The sequence below is a fragment of the Gobius niger genome (genome assembly GCF_951799975.1).
Source record: "Gobius niger genome assembly, chromosome: 9".
Taxonomy (NCBI): Eukaryota; Metazoa; Chordata; class Actinopteri; order Gobiiformes; family Gobiidae; genus Gobius; species Gobius niger.
In genome coordinates this window covers 20,319,104-20,333,612 of record NC_136860.1, presented here as the reverse complement: position 1 = coordinate 20,333,612, position 14,509 = coordinate 20,319,104, and the positions used below count along the sequence as shown (strand labels likewise).

The 14,509-nt window shown below is 40.7% G+C and overlaps 2 protein-coding genes across 2 annotated transcripts; one reads left to right on the top strand and one right to left on the bottom strand.

The window, feature by feature from the left end:
* Positions 1-113: 113 nt before the first annotated feature.
* mfsd9 (major facilitator superfamily domain containing 9) lies at positions 114-7,032 on the bottom strand. The gene is made up of 7 exons (XM_079562754.1): positions 6,907-7,032; positions 3,343-3,507; positions 2,663-2,750; positions 2,445-2,488; positions 1,765-1,894; positions 1,465-1,674; positions 114-1,400 (listed from the first exon to the last, which is right to left on the bottom strand). The coding sequence occupies exons 2-7, from the start codon at positions 3,427-3,429 to the stop codon at positions 574-576; spliced, it is 1,386 nt and encodes a 461-aa protein (XP_079418880.1). The 5' UTR covers positions 3,430-3,507; positions 6,907-7,032; the 3' UTR covers positions 114-573.
* tmem182a (transmembrane protein 182a) lies at positions 4,718-7,567 on the top strand. Its single transcript, XM_079562755.1, has 5 exons — positions 4,718-5,353; positions 6,034-6,157; positions 6,547-6,645; positions 6,725-6,862; positions 6,934-7,567. Exons 1-5 carry the CDS (start codon positions 5,201-5,203, stop codon positions 7,158-7,160), a joined length of 741 nt encoding a protein of 246 aa, XP_079418881.1. The 5' UTR covers positions 4,718-5,200; the 3' UTR covers positions 7,161-7,567.
* Positions 7,568-14,509: the final 6,942 nt, after the last annotated feature.

Sequence of the window (14,509 nt, the reverse complement as noted above, 5' to 3'; positions counted from 1 at the left end):
TCTATTTTAACTGTAATAAATTTTTTACATTGTTTTAAGTGGTAACATGATAAATTTAATATAGCATGGAACAAGACGACAATAGGGATAAATGTTTAAAGCTTCTGACTCAAGTGCTTAAAGGTTTCATATGAACAAATTACTATACATAGGTTAAATTTTATTAAAAACATTTCTCCCAAAAGGCTGTATTTACAAAGTTTAAACGTATCAAAATTATTTACAAATGTTTTATATGATAAAAGTACAGTCAACATGGAAACAATATTTCCAATGATCTATGTAGTGCACTTGTGTATAACTTCAGTGTGAGGTAAAGCTAAAGCCAGCCACTCGGGTCCCGTCAGTAACCGTCATGTATTTGTAGTGGAAATCTTATCCTAAAATCTGTACAGTGGGTAGAACTTTAGAAGTTGTCCCTGAACTAAAAGATTCATACAGTATTTGGATCCAAATATTTTCCTCCTTTAGAAAATGGAAGGATACAGCTTTGTCTTTTCATTCCAGGCTGGTGATCACACTCCTGTATCTCAATACAAGTTTTCTCACACATGGCCCTCCCAACATTCAAAGTTAGTCCTGTTTTGTCCTTCTCCCATCCCATGTGGGAATTCGATTAATCAGTAATCCCACAGCAGCGAGTCCCAGGGCTACTCCCAGGATGGGTGGTCCACAGGGGCTGATCTCCTGGGCCAGTCCAGACAGGAGAGGAGCCAGTACTCGACCCACAGCTGTCACAGACTGTCCAGCTCCGATCAACGTCCCACTGGACTGTACCCCTCCCCTCTGCAGCTCCAGGTCCGTGATACAAGTCCTCCCAACGGACGTGGAAATGGCAAAGAAGGTGGAGGTGAGCAGGACCTGCCAGACACTCGGGGCAGTGGCGTACAGGAAAATGAGTATACAAGTGAACACTGTGGAGTGTAGCAGAAGTGCCGGCATGTGGTTCCCATAAAGCTTTGTGACAGGGCCTACCAAAAACCCTGAAAGGGCACCTAACATGCTGCTGTAGCTGATGAGGTAACCCGTCATCTTTGGTTTGAGAGAAAAGCGCTCCTCCATGGCCAGAGAGAAGTTACTGTAGTAGAGCATGATAGCTATGGCCATGAGGAGCCGCACAAGGAAGAGGTCCCACATGTCAGAGGACGCCACTGTGCGAATCCTGGACCCCACAGAGGACAGCTGCCTCAGGACGGGCTGCAGCAGGGACACCTCCCTCCACTTGAACTCTGTCTGTCGTCGCTCTGGCTCTGGGGTGGGCTCAGGGTAAAGGTTGTGGACATGGGAGCCATTCTGTGTGGCCTTGCCGTAATTACTGCAGGCGGGACAGGCTTTACGACTGCCGTTTGCGCCATTACAATTGATTAACGTCTCGTGCCAGGGCAGCATCCACACCAGTCCTGCAAAACAAATATTACATAAAAGGTACAGTGCCTCTGTGATGAACAACATGAAATACCCTACCAGTATTTAGAACAAAGATGGCGGCGCATGTGAAGGCCGATGTGTAGAAGCCACCGTCGTGCTCAGTGAGGTATCCACCGACCACTGGGCCCAGAATAAAGCCAACACTGGAGGCTGCATTAAAGTGACCCATCACCAGAGGGCGCTCCGACTCAGACACAAGGTCAGATAAAAGAGCTCTACAGATTGACAGCGAGTGCTTGAACAAACCTGAGGCAAAGGACACAGTGAATATTGCATTTCTTCTTGGTTTTGCATGCACTTTAGCCAGGCCAAACAGAGGAAAGTATGCAGACTTACCCACTGGGATCCGCGCGAGGATGAACAGGGCAATGCTGGTGGACATGCCGAGCAGGCTGTAGCCAAACGCACTCAGCAGTAAACAGGTGAGCAGAGAGTACCTACGCCCAACCACATCACTCCAGCTGCCCTGCGAACCCCAACAACACTGTTAAATCAACCCCTCAGGAACAGAAAAAGAGATGTCGGTTTACAGTCGACCGTTATACAAGACTTAATTCAATTCTCATCCAATTGAGTTAGCTGTGTTCTGGAAGAGGACTAAGAATATCATAAAGACGAAGCTGTTGGGACTCCAGTGGATCAGGCCAGTCCACCACACGAGACGCAAACAGGACAGTCCTCATGCGTTTAATTTGCCACATGATCCCTGAGAATTAAATACATTTCAGTGACATGAAAAGCTCCCACCGCACGTCGTTCTCCTTGCAAACTGACGATGGATTATGTTGTGTGTGTATATAATGGAAGATAGATGTAAAAATGCTGACAGTAAATTCAGGATATTGTAGTGGTTCTGTAATTGTCAAGTTATGTGAATAGTGCAGCCTATGTCTTAAGTGTCATTGTCTATTGTTTTAGTCAAATACCAGAAATGACTGAAAATTTTACCAGTTTATCCACAATGAACACGTCTTTGTTGAGCTAGAAAATACACACAGGACATTCTTTGTACTTACAACTATAGTGCTTGAGAACAGCTGCAGTATCCCATAAGTAGAGCCTAAAAAAAGTACACACAACATAGTTAAAACAGTGTGTGTGGATTTCAGAAATACAGAATTTTTAAATTATAAATGAATCGAATAATCTAATCCAAAAATTAAAATAAATGAGTGCTGAAAATATGTTATAACTAGCCTTTCAGTGTTGTGTGTGATTGCAATGGACATCTCACCTACGATGCCAGCGACGGTGGGACTGGCCCCCAAAGACTTCACATGGTGGCTGAGGAGGGGGATTATCATGCTCACCCCAAATAAATCCTGGAAAGATCAGAAAACCAGAGAAAATGATGGTTGTCAAGAAATACTAGACTGAAAGTCGACCACAAAAATGTACATCGACTTCAGAGCAGCTCCTGCCAAAGTCTTGATTGAAGTCACATTGCATTTTTCGCAGAACGTATTAGATTAATTGCTTAACTTTATGAACTTTACTGCTCTCTGAAACTGACAAAAACATCTCTGCTTGCATCTGAAGTTAAAAGTTGAATTGTTGGGGAAAGGGGTGTTTTAACAGACATTAGGGTTTACTGCAGGACCACACTTATCTTGGGACATCTTGTTCTGACAGCAGAGGTAACTGACCTAAAGGCTGTCAAGACAAGCTGCCACACTCAACAGAGATATAGGGCAAATTCTGTACCAGTAGCCAACACATTTTCTGCTGTTTCTGTTTTACATTTCAATAGATTGTGTAAAGGTCTATTATTGATTGAATGAATGAAGGAGTTGCCAAGTTAGAACACATTACATTTTGCAATAGCCCACAGGCTAGACCTGACACCTGTGATGATGTTTTGAAAGGCTTGTAACAGAGTCCACACCTGATAAAACATATTTGTGAGATACTCACCATGAAACCCACCACGTAGATGCATTGTATAATTCTCGTCCGACCACCAGGTTTGAGAAATAAGGAGCTACATTTCTTGTTATTCATCCTCCCGCTGTGACAACCGGCTCCTCCTGTCAAAGCGGAAGCGCTCGTGGACACAGCCACGGACCACACGTCCCGGATCTGCCTCTGTTCTTCGGCGGGGGAGTTGGTGTCAATAGAGAAAATAAACACATTAACACAAACACAGATTTGACCCCAAGTAAAATCACATTTAAACTCTATGCAAGATTTGAGCTGGCAGTTCAAAGATACATGTATGTTTTGTCTCGCTCACAGACCCAGCGAGTCCGACTTTTACGACTCTCCCCCCAATTTGGACATTTGGTATCGTCCTCGTGCGTCACATGCATACACGCGTTTTTGTGTTATGGTTACAAACTATCCATTTAAACATTGTAGCCTGTCTCGTAGCAAATAAAAGGCTATGAACAATGAATTCATGATACATTGTCCCTTTTAGTTGTGGCAACTGCAGTTTCCAAATTAAATAATTAGGCTTAGTCCAATTAGAGAAATAATAGTTTGAAGTTGACACAAATAAAGGCGCAGATAAACCTTCTGATGAATGATTAGTGCGACTTCCACATTTACATTAACTCGTTTAGTTCAGAGACCCTTAATTAGATTGTGTTTTGCATTAACTTTTTGGGTGTTTTAAAGATTGTGGTTTTACGCCACCAAGTGGAATAAGTGGAGTAAGCATTTTGGCACAATGAAGTAAAACCATCTTTTTACTGAAAATCTGAAAAATCTTTCATTTGCTTAGTAGGACCCTGTAGGTTCTAGGTTTTTGTTTCTTCTCTTCCATTGCAGCATTACATGGTCAGAAACAATAATAATACAGGTATGGCAGCTCAGTGAGTGTAATACGGTTCCTGTGTTAGCCTACTTACAAATATTGCATTACAAGACAAAAGCTGAACTGTATCTTTATGATAACAATGCAATCAAAAGAATATATAAAGACACTCCACACTCTCTTCTTGGGCTTTTTTGTTGGCCACATCATTGTGTAAATAACATTGAGGGTGAACTGCTAAATATTCCTCACACATGGCGTCAACTCTTCTCACTCTCACTGCATAAACTGTGTAGCAAATGTAGCTTTGTGGGCTAGATTTTGTGACTTGCCTTTAAAATACAGAGGATAATACAATCACTGTGAGGTTTAGATTATAACATCAAGTTAATATGTTATGATCACCTATTTCATTTTGAGACAAAACGGTCATAACATTAGTGAGCAATTGTAAAATCTTATTCAATTGCACCAATTATTTGTGCACTTACTTTTTATTCAAGTATAAAAATAGTGTTATGTAGAGGTGATACGTAGGTCTTTATGCCCATCAGTGCATTTACTTTCACTACCCCGTTTACTGGAAACAGCATGTGTGTAGCAGTAATAAATACTTGTTTCGCTGGTGGGCCAAGAGAGCCCTCCCATGTCCTGTCTGTTTCCCCTGACATTCCCATACTGACTGGGTGTCCAGTTGCTGCTGGTTATTTCTGCATTGATTCCCTCCCTTCATACCCCCCATAGTGGACCAGGGCAGAGGAGACAGAAGACAGAAGCAGTCAGTCACATCCCAAAAATAGCCATGTGGGGTGGCGGGAGGGTGAGAACGACCCCAGAAGGGTGTGGGTGAATCATGTGCTTGGGCTTGTCCTGCCATAACACAGGCAGAGGGACAGCCGAGGAGACATAGTCATTGAGAAAGTGCAGGTCTTAAAGGGATAATATCCACGAGAAGAGTCACTTACTTAGATATTGTCACATGAACAGATCTTAGCGGAAAGTTAGAGGAGAACCATGAAGCTCAATGTGGCCTTGTTTTTTGCGGGCCTCTTCGGTGCCCTGGCTGTGGTCTTTATCTTACTTTCCTTTGGGACGGACTACTGGCTCATGGCGTCCGAAAGCTGTAAATCCGACGGATCTGTGGGCCCCATTGGTGTTACTGTTGAGGTGAGTGATTGAGAGGCACAGAGAATTAGTTTAGGAATTAGGAGTTGTATATAGCATAATAGTTAAATGCTTCAGATAGTTAGTGGAGCACTATATACGTGGAAGAGACAGTAAAATGCTTTAGATTACTGTGACGTTTGCTTTTGTAGGTACATTTCTAAGTTCCAACAGATCCTCTCCCTGTCTTTTAGAGACAGTAATTTCGTGTTTGCTTGTACTGCATGACAGTACATTGCGGTGGAGACAGACTTAGGCCTCTACACAGCCTGCACTGCTGATACCAATACAAATACCAGTAGTCTCTGTGGCATTGCACTGTATTAAATATCACTGACTGGAACATACCTCACGTCTACTATAGTGAGCACTTCACACGAATCAAAAGCTGATCGTAGGATAATAAATCTCTGCAGATTATTGTGATTCATATTTAGCAGAGTAAAAGTCTTAACTTTATGAAACTGCACATTGCTTTGAAAATCCTTTTTTGGACAATGCAGCTTAATGGCTTATAATTAGGATATCAAACCAAAAACAGATTAGTGGAGCAGCTCAAGCTTTGACCTGACCTGGCAGCTGCCATGTGTTGCAGCACCAAAATAATAAGCGCATGGTTGGCACCAAGCTCCTATTGTATCTCGATGGTCATTGAAACCTTTCTATAATTTGTTCTTTTGCAGCGCGGTGATGTTGTGATGCAAAAGGATTCAAGTGATGTGACTTTTTACCATGAGGGATTTTTCTGGAGATGTTCCTTTGGAGCTGACATGGAAGACGATAACCTGATGTGGAAGCTTTGGTTCAGTAAGTGTCAGGATGAACAACTAATATATGAAATACAATGGACAGCCAGCAGCTGCAGGGGTTTTCTCCATGTCTGCCTTTTATAAACAAATGAAGTGGATTTCCCTCTCATGTGACCTCTCAGCGCCATGTGATGTTATTCTGATGTGGTCATGTGACTCTGCAGCATCTATTTCTAAGACATACTTTATGAATAGTGGGCCATTGTCAGAAACAGCCTTGAGGTCCGTAGGTACCTTGTGAGACTCTGTGGAATTTCACATGTGGTAGAAGATCATAATGTTGCCAAAATATTTGGGTTGGTTTAGGTTTAAATTAATACCTAATTTGATTAAACACAAGACAAGCCTAAGTGCAATTTAATACTGACTTGAATTGTTTTTCCTCAGCCAACCAGCCATCTTCAAAGGTCTGCATGCACGCCTATCTCTTCCCATTCCCCGTGTCCCAGCAGAGCCACAATGCCACGCAGTACGACTCTGCCATAAGTAAGTTTTATGTTTAAATTATGATTTTTCTAAACAATGCACATTTCTATCATTTGTGTATGATCTCCCTGTTGTGCAGTCTACAGAGGCTTTTGGAGTGTTTTCATGTTGATTGGAGTCGCTGCAGTCATTGTAGGTGGCTTTGTCATCATCTGCGCAGCTCCATTTTCCAGCCATTGTTTGTATAAAACAGGAGGCACCCTTCTTCTTGCAGCAGGTGAGACTTTAGCCCATGAGTAAATTACAGTTTAAAGTGCATACTCATCTTACCCAGTGCCTCTGTCCCAGGTTTCTTCCTTCTCTGTGTGGTGGTGATGTTTGTCCTCTGGCTGGAGGTGCTGGACGTGGTGACCGTCTACATTGACTACCAGCGAGCAACACTGTGTCCCAACTTTGCACTGTCCATCGATTACGGCCTCTCATTTATGTTTGCCCCCATCGGCATCTTCTTCTGCTTCCTGTCCGGGCTCCTCTTCCTCCTGATTGGCCGAACAATACGAATCCACTACCACTGATTTGGACAGGCTGCATGAGCCTGAAAAAGGACGCAAATGCATTTTATCACAGAGACTAAGAAACAGTGCAATAGTAACCATATAAGTGGTGCGAATGCTTTGTTAGCCTATATGTATATGTGTTCTTTAGGTGGGCTGGGTGAGTGTATTTATGTAAGGAGTAAATCTGGTGTTTTGTAAAAGTTCACAAGGAAGAATTGTTTGAAGTGTGTGTGTGATTTAGTTTTTTAGTCACATATCAAGTTGACAAATAATAAAATGAATATGTGCAATTTGCATGATGAGATTTATATTCTGTACCCGTTTAATCTGTGTGACTTTGTGCAGCCTCTATTGCAATTCAATTCAATGCAGATAAACACATGCTTATTATTGATGCATACTACATTGTACAATATTATATTTGCAAATTGACTACATGTTTTTGAATACAGAGTGATTATTATTATTAAAGTTGTGTATTACGAGTTGTTTTGAATATATAGATTTTCACCAACAGAAATTTGACGGTTGGGGGATTAACAAGGCCTTCTTATACTTGTTAGGTGTTAATTATTGTGTATACTAAATAATATGCAAGTTTTAGCTCTTGTTAAAGTCTTAATTCTTAAGTTAACTCACTGAATGCTGATCTGCTAACAAAACTTCGCGTAATTCCTCTTTTTATGAACACTAAGTTAACATGTAGGAGCGTATTTTTTTTCTGCACGTTATACTTTTCTTGTACATTGTGCTACATAAGATCGAACCTTATCTAAATGGTCTGAACTTATATAGTGCTTTTCCACCTTCATTAGGCACTTAAAGCGCTTTACAGCAAGGAATCAATCACCCATTCACTCTCATTCATACACTAGTGTAGGCAGACACTGGGGGCAAGGAGGGTGAAGTGTCTTGCCCAGTGTGCACTTTCAGGAAGCGGGATTCGTCCCTAACACCGTGTTTGATTATTGTTTGTGACCTATGTTAATGCTCCTTTTTTTTAATGTATTATTTTGAAAGAAAATCATAAATAGAAGTGTAATTATCTACGCCCAAAAGAGGGCAGTGTTGCTACACAAAACGTATTTTTAAAAGTCCAAAAAATGAAGGAACCCTCTTATCTTGATTCTGAGTGTAGAGTGTGTTGCGTTATGCATTTAATTCCAGGTAGTATCTGTAGATGAAAGAATTCACACCTTGGCTGACAGACGGATGGTAATTTCACTCATGAATGGAGCATTTGATCAAAAAGTGAATGGACTCCTGTGTCAATTCTCACGTGCTTTTTGGGGGCTTTATAATAAACTTATCAAACATAGGAAGCTGCATCGTGGCCGGCCTCAAAATGCGAAGGACAGACATAATATAGCGCGCCAGCTGAATATGCATAGAAATTGATATGGACCAAAGATGAAAATTCACGCGCCAAACTTTTTTTTCCTTCTCTATCTAGCAGCCACTCACCATGCTCCTGCACCACAGAGTCCGATGCGAATGAAATGTTAATTTATCAAACTTCCGGTTTTTATCAACCCACGCCCAACTACAGAAACTGCGCGCACCATGGCACCACGCCAAGGTAAGAAAAGCACAACTTCAACCATCGTGTATACAACATGTAAAATAATCTAGTTAAAAGTTTAAGTTGGATATCTGAAACCATATGGCACCATTAGCCCTGAATACCTATGAGTTATGTAGGATAGGATCTGTAGCTCGGTTTTATTTAGCAATAACCAACATTTACCAAATTAGAATTCAAATGTGTACTAACCACTAAGTTAAATCTGGTTGGGGCAATCCATTTCATAATTAAAACGTAGTTCAATTTGACAAAAACAAGTCTAGTTGCTATAACTTAAAGGCGCACTGTGTAACATTTTGATTATACCAATGCCAGCAATACACAATGTGCTCCTAATGACCAGCAAGGTACAGAACATGTCACTTTTGCCATATGTAACAGAAAAAAAAATGGCTATGGGTGAGGACCTAACCTATTTAAATCTTAGATTTGCCTGCATTTAGTCGACATGGAGAAGCGCAGGAGACGTCCCGCACCCAGTAAAGTTACAGTCAGGTCTGAGGACAGTGAGGAGAGTCTCTGTAATTAAATAAAATGTTTGTATTTTATTTTATTTACTGAAATGTTACGCGGTGCGGCTTTAGCAACAACAGGCTTATTTTGAAAGATCAGGTTAATTGTCAAACAGTTGTTCACTAAAAGAGGCTTAAGTTATATCTGCTCTGCAGAGCCGGTGCTGGCCCTTCTGGGGCCCTAAGGAAAAATCCACACGGGGCCCTACAGTAGCATCCCATGGTTATTCGACGAAGAGCGAACCCATTTACAATCAAAAACGGTTCCACTGTGCAGGAGTGCAGGGCAGAAGTGGAAAATAATGACCTCAATTCAGGCCCCATCTCTCTGTGAGACTGGGATTTAGGACGACTACTAGTCTATTTCCCAACTTTTTAAAATGGCAAATGGTCTCACCTCTAGTACCTGACCCACAGTTTGGGAACCGCTGATTTAAAACTAACTGAAACCTTCACCTGACGGTTATTTCTGTCTGACCACTGAGAATTAGCCCAATTCGTTTTAGACTGTGCACATTCAGAGAACTACAGTTACTGTAAGTAACTGTGCCGCGCATCCATGCAACAACACCATAGTTTGACTGAGATGCGGGGCCCTTGCGCATGAAAGGCCGTTTTTTACGGAAACCTTGCATAGGTTTCCGTAAAAAACGGCTCTGCTGCCCTGTTATTGCATGTCAGCCCGAGTACTAAGCCCAGTCTATTTTGGTCATTAAATGCACGCATGATTGGATTCTGTGTGTAAAAGAACAGGCCGATATGATTAAAGTAACTGTCTAATCATGCCGCATATCCATTTCCTGTCCAGCACAGAGCTATGATAGGTGCACGCCTGGAGATGGATGCGATGCAGGTGTGAAGCCAGCACTTCCAACAGCCTGGCCTTGCCGTCATAATGTCATCAGAGTGGGAGTCCCAGCAGAATTGTGCGCTGTTCTGCATGATTGCCCATGATAATTGTGTGTTGATAGGGAGTGCCGGAGATGGGGCATAATTTCCACTGAGAGATTCCTAAACAAATACCTGTGCGCAGTCGAGGCGCGTGGGGCGACCGGAGGCGAGGAGAATAGAGGATGAGGATAGATAGGGCCATGTGAGGAGGAAGAGGTGCACAAACCTGCCATATAAATCACGCCCCTGTCATTGAAAATTGCCTCAAATGTTTGGTGTATTATGAGAAGATAATAGACTTTAGCTCATTTGTGCTGAACTTTGTGTCAGTTTTTGTTTCATGTGGATTGGCCCAGTAATCACAGGAAGAAAAAGTAAGTACACTGTTTGGAATTTCTCAAATTTCTGCCTAAATTGGTCACTAACTGTGGTCTGATCGTCATCAAAATCATAAGAATGAATAAACAGTGTCTGCTTAAACTACTACCACCCAAACATTTACATTTCATCATATTTTTATTGGCCACAGCATAAAAAGCAAGTACACCCCCCGAATGTCGCTGAAGATACTTTGCAGAAAGACCTGAGACATTCACAACAGTATGTGAATAAGTGAGTGATCCCTTGTATTGAATAGCTGGATGATCCTTCTTTTTGTAGCTGCTTTTCTGTATTTGCTGGTTAGACACTCACAATGATCGTGATGAATCTTGGACCATTCCTCTTTACAAAACTGCTGCAGATTCAGGCGGTGTACTTACTTATTCCTCCCTGTCCTGTGAATGTTTACATGTTATGGCCTATAAAAATATGATAAAATGTAAATGTTAGGGTGGTAATAGTTTAAGCAGACACTGTTTACTCATTCTTATGATTTGGATGAAGATCAGACCACAGTTAGTGATCAATTTAGGCATAGATGTGAGAAAATGGTGTGCTCGCTTTTTATATAAACTATAAACCATCTTCATTTTACCCCATAGAATAGTCACCCACCTCCTCAATTTTAAACTCTTTAAGGCTCAATGTTGAAGTTATATTTTCCCGAGGCAGACAGTATATGATCAAATGTAGGTCCTGTGGTCGCTGGTATATTTAACCTTGGGGGCGGTTTTACGTTAATTGGAAAACACTCTTTGCCTGAGCGCCCTCACCTCGTGGGCGCGTCGTTATCGTCGCTTATCTACCAAACGTCTCATAATCCCGGCCGACATGCCAGTCAGATTTCATTCCAATCTGATTACTTTCGACTCTTGGAGAAAAGCAAGGATTTGAATTGCATGAACAATATGGCAAGTCGTATTACACGCCACTTTCCTCTTTAGAGATACTTTTACATAATTTCCCTTTCCTTCTGAAATTATGAATAGACAATAGGCTGTATAATTGCGATCATTTACAATTCAGAGGACTAGTGTGGTCTTATCAGTATGCATAAATTCAGAGTGGAGCGCATGGGTCACTGGTGGCGGAGACACTGGAGCTTAAGTTGTGTCATCAAATCACCGTCGGAAATTAAACTAATTAGGTCTAATTTTCACGTGGCTTTTGGCGCGAGAATTTGTTATCATAAAAGAAAGACGTGCATCACTCACATAAAAGTTTGTGTTTGTAGGATCCCGCTGAAACGCTGAGGGGTGTGTGAAGATGGCGTTTCGACCGACACAGGGAAGTCTCCACCTGCCCCCTCACATCCTCTGGCCCCACACCTCCGTTCGTGCATATAAATCACATTCCAAAGTGAGTATGGATAGCACTTACTCGTACTCAAGGTCTCTCGTTTCAAAGGCATGCTAATATGTCTCTCACAGTGCAACTCCTCTGCGCGGCCCTCTTTTAACTGCCAGAGCAAACTGTGTAGGAGATGACTGGGACTCCTCAACCATCGCCCCTCCTGAATATTCATACACTACACTAATGGAGGACAGGACATGCCGCGCACACTTTGTCCCAAACAAAGGGTCCACCACTACCACACTGGGCCTATTTCGTTTATACTTGGCAACCACACACAGTATAATTACTTATTAGATCATTTTCAGATACAGTCGTTAGGAGCTGGCTTTACATAAGACCAAAACCATGATTAAAACTGTGCTAAATGGGCAAAATTATGCTTTTATCACTTAGCAGTTATTGTTAATTCTGCGACATAAAAAAGGATCTATCACCAATATGACTGACATGAATATTACCTCTGAGTTGGTTGATTAATAAGCCAAACATTTGACACCAGCATGTCAAATAAAGTTTCTCATCTCCAAAGTTTGAAGGTTAGGAGTTTCTCACTCTTTCTCTGGGATGGCCATGTTTCCGAACACACCACTTGAGCTCCTTGTTTGGGTTTAGCATCCCCCGGAGCAATTAATTAATGCCACAGTGAAAACAGCCAATAGACTTGGTCATGAATATTCAAAAATACCTCTTGCATATCATTTCTTATGCAGTGTGGTAACGCAGGCGGGTTGTGGAGGAGCAGCTCTGAGGACTTTAGACCAGGAGTTTAGTCCCAGTCATGCTAAAATTTACTGTTTGTAATATTGTACACATATGACATGTATTAAGTAATTATATTGTAGAATGGTGTAGGAACTTGTTTGTAGGGATCAATTGTGTGGATGAAACTATATGAATATACAATAATCAAAAATATTTGTATTATTCTTTACCATAAAAAGTTTTTTTTTATTAACACCGATAACCAACAGCTTTCCTCATTTGAAAAAAGTCTTTACAATAATTAACCATTGAAATAAATATTTAATATCAATAAATATTAATTAAAAAAATAAATATTCCATAGAACATAGCTAATACTACAACAATAGTTATGAATATCTTTAATTAATGCTTTATAGGAACATAATTCGTTTCTACGTCTTAAGAATTGCTAAGTAGTGATAATGATTTCTCATTATTGTTGAACGTTATTGTGCGTATACAGTTTTGTGTAACGATCTTAGACAAGTCTCATCTCACTGTGAAGTGAGCCTGATACTAAGTGTGTAATTATTTGTAGAGTTGTCGATTGAAAGTCCTGACAGTAAAGTTAGTTTCATTTACAAATTTCTGCAGAATTCGTTTCCATTTTAAGTGTGGCTTACAGCATTTGAACATGTCGTGGAGCGATTTCTCTTCCATTCTGCTGAACTGCATGTTTATGTGTCACATCTTCACCACGTCACTGTGTGTGGACACACACTGCGGCTCTGCTTATCATATTTAATAGAAAAACAAAATATACAAGTCTAATGCAACTATTCAGATGTTTATGCACTCTTTGTTCTGCGCTTCATGTGTATTCATTAGATTTGCTCCAATCTCTCTTCATTATAACAACATTTATGAAAATTATGTATTATATTACCATCTCAGCAAAGTGAATTAAGAGCTATTATTAACAGCTGAACTACAGCGATGCAGCCGTGACATTTAGTGACATGTTTTTAAAGTGACCTATGAAGCAGGTTTTTGTCTTTAGATTTCTTTAAATGGATCACAATGTTTAAGTTTCACTTCTGCTTCATTTGTATCTTCACAATTTGGTTAAACCAAAAGCAGATGAAATACGTAGTTGGTAACAATAAGAGGTCAATTCAAAACATGTGTTGGACTTTTAACATCAGGGCCTCCGTGTGTCTTTAAAACTTCCTTTTTTTTTTACCAGCACATTTACACAAGATCGTTACAATGTTAGATAGACAAAAATAACATACTGTTCTTTGTTTGTCTTATTGGATATTTCCTTGAGCTGTGAGGGTTCATCCTGAACAATACTGGTAACGATGCAGCATCAGATTCCTTTCCACAATGTTTTCTCAAATCGTATAATGTCTAAACTCTTCTCTTACTTTCCCTTTAAAATAAAAACTATTATTAACTATTACATTATTATATCACAAAATTACTATATTATCAGCTATTGAAGTCATGAAAGCAGAATGCCACACAAAACAAATGCACTTAAGTGCATCTGCACCTACCGTTTCTTAGACATCTCTTTTCCTCGACCCAAATACAATCCATTTCTTCCCGTTCCGGAGTCCGGCGGGATTTTCCAACATCCTGATCGGTCTCGCTGTGTTCGAAAGCTGCGAGTCTGTGCCTTTTATATTGGTTTTGACTTGCAAAACGCAGACTTCGGACCCAGAGTAGGACTGACATTCTTTGAAAGTAAAATGGTACCGTTTAGTTTTGCAATGGTAAAAACTATTCGTATTAATTGAAGTATAATAACATCCCCAGCAGGAATGTCAGCGATGGATTGAATAATGTATCTCCATGTATGAAAGATGAATATGTTTGTGTAGGCATTTATTAATTTGCTCATGTGGATTGCTGTTTGGCAGACAGTTATGGCGTGAATTGCACTTTTTGGA

Coding starts and splice junctions, on each gene's coding strand:
- mfsd9 (XM_079562754.1), bottom strand. CDS start 3,429: ATGAATAACAAGAAATGTAGCTCCTTATTTCTCAAACCTGGTGGTCGG. Junction 1,895..2,444: donor TGTTCTCAAGCACTATAGTT/GTAAGTACAAAG, acceptor TGGGGTTCGCAG/GGCAGCTGGAGTGATGTGGT. Junction 1,675..1,764: donor CCTCGCGCGGATCCCAGTGG/GTAAGTCTGCAT, acceptor CCTTTGCCTCAG/GTTTGTTCAAGCACTCGCTG.
- tmem182a (XM_079562755.1), top strand. CDS start 5,201: ATGAAGCTCAATGTGGCCTTGTTTTTTGCGGGCCTCTTCGGTGCCCTG. Junction 6,158..6,546: donor GATGTGGAAGCTTTGGTTCA/GTAAGTGTCAGG, acceptor GTTTTTCCTCAG/CCAACCAGCCATCTTCAAAG. Junction 6,863..6,933: donor CACCCTTCTTCTTGCAGCAG/GTGAGACTTTAG, acceptor CCTCTGTCCCAG/GTTTCTTCCTTCTCTGTGTG.